This window comes from Antrostomus carolinensis, unplaced genomic scaffold (genome assembly GCF_000700745.2).
Source record: "Antrostomus carolinensis isolate BGI_N321 unplaced genomic scaffold, ASM70074v2 Scaffold55479, whole genome shotgun sequence".
NCBI classification, from domain to species: Eukaryota; Metazoa; Chordata; class Aves; order Caprimulgiformes; family Caprimulgidae; genus Antrostomus; species Antrostomus carolinensis.
Window position 1 is genome coordinate 1,297 of NW_010341700.1, and position 6,416 is coordinate 7,712.

Consider the following 6,416-nt stretch of genomic DNA (forward strand, 5'->3'; position numbering starts at 1 on the left):
AAGGATATGATCCAACAGAACACATACAGTGTATTTTAAACTCAACTGCATAAGGCTTAAATAGAGAGACAGTGGGAGAAAACAGTATGCAACCTAGGGATTACAGACCAGGTCTCTTCACTGTTCATTTGGGTTTTTTTTTAAATACAACTTCCTCATCTTTCACAATGTGAATTAAAAAGTATCGCTATGCCACTGTATGAACTACAGCGGAATACCAAAGTCAAATGAACCTCAAGCCACACATAGAAAGTCAGCCTCGAGAGTGAGAGTTTCACTGGACAATACAACTGAGAAATCAGTGCAGTATTTGAATTAACTTTGAATTAACACACTACATATACAAACTTCAAGTGTAAAAGTGGCATGCTATTATATTAACCTCTCTGATGCTTATATGTATCACTTAATGGTTTGTCACAAACACTTACTGATATAGGGAACCATGCCAGGATCCAGCGTTGTGATCATGGTCTCCACTGAATGTTTGGTTTTATCAAGAACAGACTTCACCATGGGATTTTCAGCTACACCCTAAATTTAAGCAAATAGATTTCCATATTATCCTTGTTTTTTTTCCAAGAAACTCAGTGTTACAGTTAAAAAAACAAACAAAAAAATTAAGCTGCTTTGTGTTTTTCTTACCACATTTACACTTTATAACACCCATTGTATCTCACTCCTTAGCACAAACACCACAGGATATGACTATGAGTGCATGGCTTTTCAGTTACAACATTAAGTTCAAATATCATGTTTACCATCCTCCTCTGCATTAATGCAGAAACAGCCCCATCAGTGATGGTGGGAAACACATTTGATCTAGTCCTATTCTAGTCCTATTCTGGGACAAGAAGCCTTGAGCATTTAACAGTCATAGATTCCCAATGCTAATTATAGTCGTCATTAGCCTAGGTAGCTAGATTTAGGCTGTGATAGCTCAAGCTCAATAGTCTCTCTTTTCTAACCTTCTTAAAGACAATAGGATCTATTTCTGAATAACCCATTAGTAACAAATATTTCTAGAGTCATTGAGCTGAAAGTATTCAATTTATAAATAGATTCTAAACATTGGTTGAAAATGTTCTACATTCTCCAGTCAAATCATAGGTGGAGCTGCTGACAGATCTAAAAGTTCATATAAACACTGTCCTGTGTCTTGCAAATAGTCTTAACGAACACGTGTACCTCGTCAGAGGTTTAGTAAAATTCAAATAAGACCACAGGGTTAAAGAGGTAAGTACCAATGCTGAATCACTGAGAGATAAAGGACTAGAAACTATTTTACAGAAACCTTTTATAAAACTTCCTCAGTAACCAGACTACTTTCAGTCTAATATTAAAACTGCATATGCTTGTGCTTGTTTCACTAAATGACATGCATGACATGGGACAGCACTAATCACACATATTTTTCTGCAAAGTGCTTGCTTAATACACCTACACAGTACTTCAGAGAACTGCAGACTCAGAGAAGTTTTAATAATCTCAGAAATACTTTTGCTCCGCTCCATAAATCACAGAATGCTTTCGGTTGGAAGGGACCTTAAAGATCACCTAGTTCCAACTCTCCTGCTATGGGTAGGGATAACTTCCACTAGATCAGGTTGCCCAAAGTCCCATCCAACTTTTGAATGCTTTATATTTCTTTGTAGCAAGTTTAATAGAGGAAGAAAAAAGCCCACACTTCCACAACTACTGAGATACTGTATAGCTACTAGTAATTATTATCTTACCCCATGCCTCATGCAAAAATAGTTCACTAGTGGGTTCAGGAACTCTCTGAACACTAAGCCTGACTGTAGAATTTGGTAAAGAAAACAAAACAATTACTCACTCTAGCACAATTAAGCTTTTTCAAGACAGAGCCCACTGTAGCCACCTGTTTCTCATGGATATAACACAAGACTTCTCTGAATGGTAGTATTCACTGAGTAATATACTCCTGTGACTACTCATGTACCCACAAGATGCTATCAAGAACAGGGAATTTCATATTCCTCCTTCAGCACTCTCACAATTTGAAGTTTGTCTGGTTTTTTGACAAAAACTGGTTGAACGGTATAAAACATTTTAAGTAGGAATTTCCGGTTCTAGCACCTTTCCAGTAATGCTAAGCCAAGCAGTACTTCTCCAACCAGCAGCCTCGTGGCCTAACTAACACAAAGTCATTACACATCTCCTGCAGACAAACAGGTTCCTGAGCAGCAAGAGCTGCTTCTCCTACTTGTGGAAGATACCTTTATGTTTATCAACCTAGCACAAGCCGGGAGAAATAATACAAAGTTTTACACCAACGCAAAACCCAAGTTACCAAAACACTGTGAACCATAATGGAGTTAAGTTTGGAATTTCTACCGCATTAGTTCTAAGCCAACATAAATCTAAACTGTTCAGATGGAGAATCGTCCACTTCGGCACAGCGCAAACACAGAGCTTATGAAAATTTAGGTCCTGGCTGCCTTCGCTGCTCAGGCAAATACACAAGCTGTCAGATGTGACTGCAATAGCAGGCAACTTTGCCGCTGATACATTCTGTAGAAACCAATCTTGCAACTGCTATGAAACTGATCAGCCACCTTTGACAGAACAAAGGAACTGAAACAGTCTCATTTGATTCTAGACTATTAATTTGTCAATTTTAGATTGTCACAGTCTTGGATATTATCTAGCTTGTAAGAAATCTGGAAGAAAGGCATATGATTTCTTAACAACATCAGAGGAAAAAGGGTAGTTTGAACTACTTCCAGAACAGAAATAAAGATCACTGTTGCAGCTGCTGTGTAAGCTCTTCAACAGGGAATCCAGGATGCATTTCTGTAATAATTAACCAGTTAGACTCCCAGATTCTGGCTGATCTTTAAAAAAAGACAGTCTGATGTGTGCTTATAGTGGATTCAGTATAATGATTCCTCATTCTTCCACCTAGGAAATCTCAAAAAGAGGTCACTGAACACATAGAGCACGTGGAACGCTTAACATTTAAATCAAAATCTGTATTTTATTGTTGAAGTCAATGATACAGACTTTCTTTATAAATAGAAACAGGACACCTTATGGATCCTACTGGTATAAAGGCAATAGTAATATGGGTGAGATTGGCTTTTCAACTGATTTGCAATTGCAAGCTCTGGTACTTTCAAAAGGGCTCCACAATCATGTTACAAGAAAAATGTTCTCTTCTGGAACATTACCATCTATTGCAAATATTAAGAGGAATACGATGACTGAGAGGAGGACATTATTATTTAAAGGAAGAAAAGAGATACGTTTTTATGATCATGAGAAGACATGTCTCCTCAGAAAGGGCAGCATGCTCTTACTGTACTGATGGCCGATTAATATTGCTTTTTAAGACTGTATCACTGTTAAGATGGGTATTCCTGGAGTAAGGGAGGGCTCAGTCTACTGTCTCACACAGCTTTTTCTCATGGCTTTTCATGTTCAAAAGGGCCTGAAAGTCCCTCCAGAACTCTAATCCCATTGGGACATCAATCTGCTTGACTTTTCCTTCCCAACAGTACAGAAAACAGTGTTGCTCTTGAAGACAGTTCAGTGTTCATGCACAGTCCTTAAATCTTCTTGCCACAATCTTCATGCTGCTACTTGTAGGTAGCATTTGTCACAGCTCCAAAAAGATTACAGGCTAATGAAATTCTCCTAGTTGATGTTGCTGTTTATTTCCTTTGTATGATTAGATCGTGCCACAAGGAGTATCTGTTCTGCACTATATACTCCATGCCTTCTAGCAGAACAGAAAAATCTTACAAAACATTATAAACACTTCTTAGGTAATCTGTACTTTGGTGGAAAAAATATGTACTTGTGTCTCCTTGAAGAGACTTGTTTGTTATCGAACAGGCAAGACTTGCATTCCATAGAAATGAAACTCAGTTCATTAGGAAATGATAAAGAAATGGGATATGCAAAGAATTCTGCTGAGGTAAATCAGACTATTTTTTTTCTGCACCCAGTTGCTGTGAAGTAAATGTTAGCTTTCAGGTCTTAAATAGGTTCTAAAGCTTCACCTGATTTAAGAACATGTGACAGAACCTCAGGTATGCATATCTTCCTGTCACAAACACTAAAAATAATCTAGAACACCTGCATTTGTGCAGTCTTACTCTTCTATACAGAGGCAGAGCACAGTTTCAGCAAAAACCTTGCACACAAGACTGAAGAAAAGACAGGATTTATATCAACATGCATTTAAAAAATAAAATATGCATTATTAAAGTCAGTAAAAAAAGGTAATTCCTCATGAAACACTGACAGACAAAATCCCATACCTTTATAAACCCCCACAGCCCTCCAGCAGGTGCTCCACCTTGGGCAGTAGATATTCTGGGGTCTTCACGTTCCTCAGGAAAAGTGATTGTAGAACCTGTTCCAGGAGCCAAATGTGATGAGGAAGTTGCTTGTTGAGTAATAGGATCTGCCAAAACACCTAGTAAGAGGGAAGAATAAAACACAAGTGTTCATTTATTTTACTGTATTTAATCTGCTATATTGTAACAACATGCAATTGTTTAACAGGAAAATGAGCAGGAAGAATAGTAAAATACTGGGCTGATTCACCTCATTTCTTGAAGGCCCCAGAACAATTCTGCTTGTTAAAGGTTAGCAGATATAACTACTGTAAAGGAGCTCAACAATATCTGCTAATAGAACCAAGACTGCCTGTACATTGTGTATCAAATTAAACAATTATTTTTTTCTTAGCAAGTTAGTTTAACAGTGGTGCTTTTTATTGTATTGAAATTTCCATAATAAGCCCTCAATAGAGGAAAAAGAGGAATGGGTGTTGCTCTCTGAACAAAGAGACAGGAATGTTCTCATACATAATAAAAGAGAGAGAAGTAGGAAATTTTCTAACCCTCAGTGCTGGAAATTAGTAGCAATAGAAAAAGGAGCAAGCAGATGAACAGCTTTGCAGATTTTAAATGAAAACAAAACAAACCCAAACAGTAGAAAACTTAAGACATGAGCCCTTGTCCCAATACTCAAGCCTATTTTAACCAATGTTCCAAAACTAGCCTTCATCAAGAGTTATTTTATTCCACACTGCATAATTGATATGACATTTAGACAGACTACTTGAAACAGGTAACACTGTAATAGTAAAAGCCGGGCCCAATTGCAGGTGAAGAGCCAGGTTCCCATTCCACCAGTAGAAAATGACATCAGTTCAGCAACTACAGTGACTGCTTGCAAGGAACATATATATTTGTAGCTGTCCTAATGCAATTTAATGGTGGGAAACAAGGAAATAGAAGCTGGTGTCCTGTGATGGATAGCTTGTTATAGATAGCTTTTCAGAATAAAAAAAAAAGAAAATTGAGATATGTGATGATATCACATCATTCTGTGGAAATATAACGGCTGAAGTTGACCCTCTGATCTAAAGAAAAGATATGTATATATGTTCATCTGGGCTTTCCTGTGCAAGTTAACAAAAAATAAAGCTCTCAAACAAAGATTCTTCTGTGACCCTAAATGCTAGCAAAACTCTATGAAAGAGGACTCTCTGTCCTAGACCACGACTGTATTTTAAAGGCTACTCTCCCTGAGTGCAGCTCAGCTTCATTAATTAAGTGCACCCAGAATAATAAAGAAGCTGAAAATGCAGAACTTTAGCAGAGTGGTGGAAAAAGCCACCTAGGACATGCCCTCATCCTGTCTCACAAACACAAAACCATATAAACAAAAAGTTACCCGTGACTGGAGGTGCAGAAAACGATGGCATCAGTGGGCTCTGCGGTGCTCGACCAGCATGACCTCTGGTAATGTCATAGGTTGAAGACATGGAAAATCCTGAAATGGGAGGACAAGTGGGAGGAGCAGGAAGACCAGGGCCAGTAGCAGAGCTTAATGGAGGAGCTGTAGAGAACTGGGACACAGAGGTACTAAAAGCTGAAGGGGCAACAGAAGGTGGGGCAGGAGTTAGAGGTGGTGCAACAGCAGAAACTGTTGCAGAAGGCACAAGTGGAAGAGAAGCTGAAGTCACAGGAGAAGGAAGTGGAGACACTCCAGCTGGCAAGGGTGGTGAGTACGCAGGAGAAGATGTCATGCTTGGTGTAGCGAGGGGACTTGACAAAGCTAGGAAAAAAGAGAAAAAAGGAATTTTAGAAATGCTGAGCCTTAATCTCAGAGATGCAGTTATACAATTGTTCAGATATTTTACAAATCAGTTTTGATCTGGTCTGCTTTTTTCCCTTCAAAATGAATCTTAGTTCTGTTTGAGTTTGTATACAACACCAATTGCATTCAAGTTTTGGTGACAGTATCTTGTAAACCACATCTCCTTTTTTGCATGACCCTATTTGTCATAAGCTTAAAAAGATAAATTAACATTTGACCACTGAATTTATAGCAGCTAAAGTCTGCCTCAGGAATTTCTAGCTAGTACTGTTCTT

At 38.2% G+C, this 6,416-nt stretch overlaps 1 protein-coding gene across 1 annotated transcript; it reads right to left on the minus strand.

Moving 5' to 3' along the window:
* Positions 1-431: 431 nt before the first annotated feature.
* LOC104531599 (protein PRRC1-like) lies at positions 432-6,099 on the minus strand (the record flags this gene model as incomplete). Its single annotated transcript, XM_010176522.1, has 3 exons — positions 432-534; positions 4,290-4,447; positions 5,716-6,099. Coding segments are annotated over 3 exons (645 nt in total), but the record flags the coding sequence as incomplete, so codon positions are not given.
* Positions 6,100-6,416: the final 317 nt, after the last annotated feature.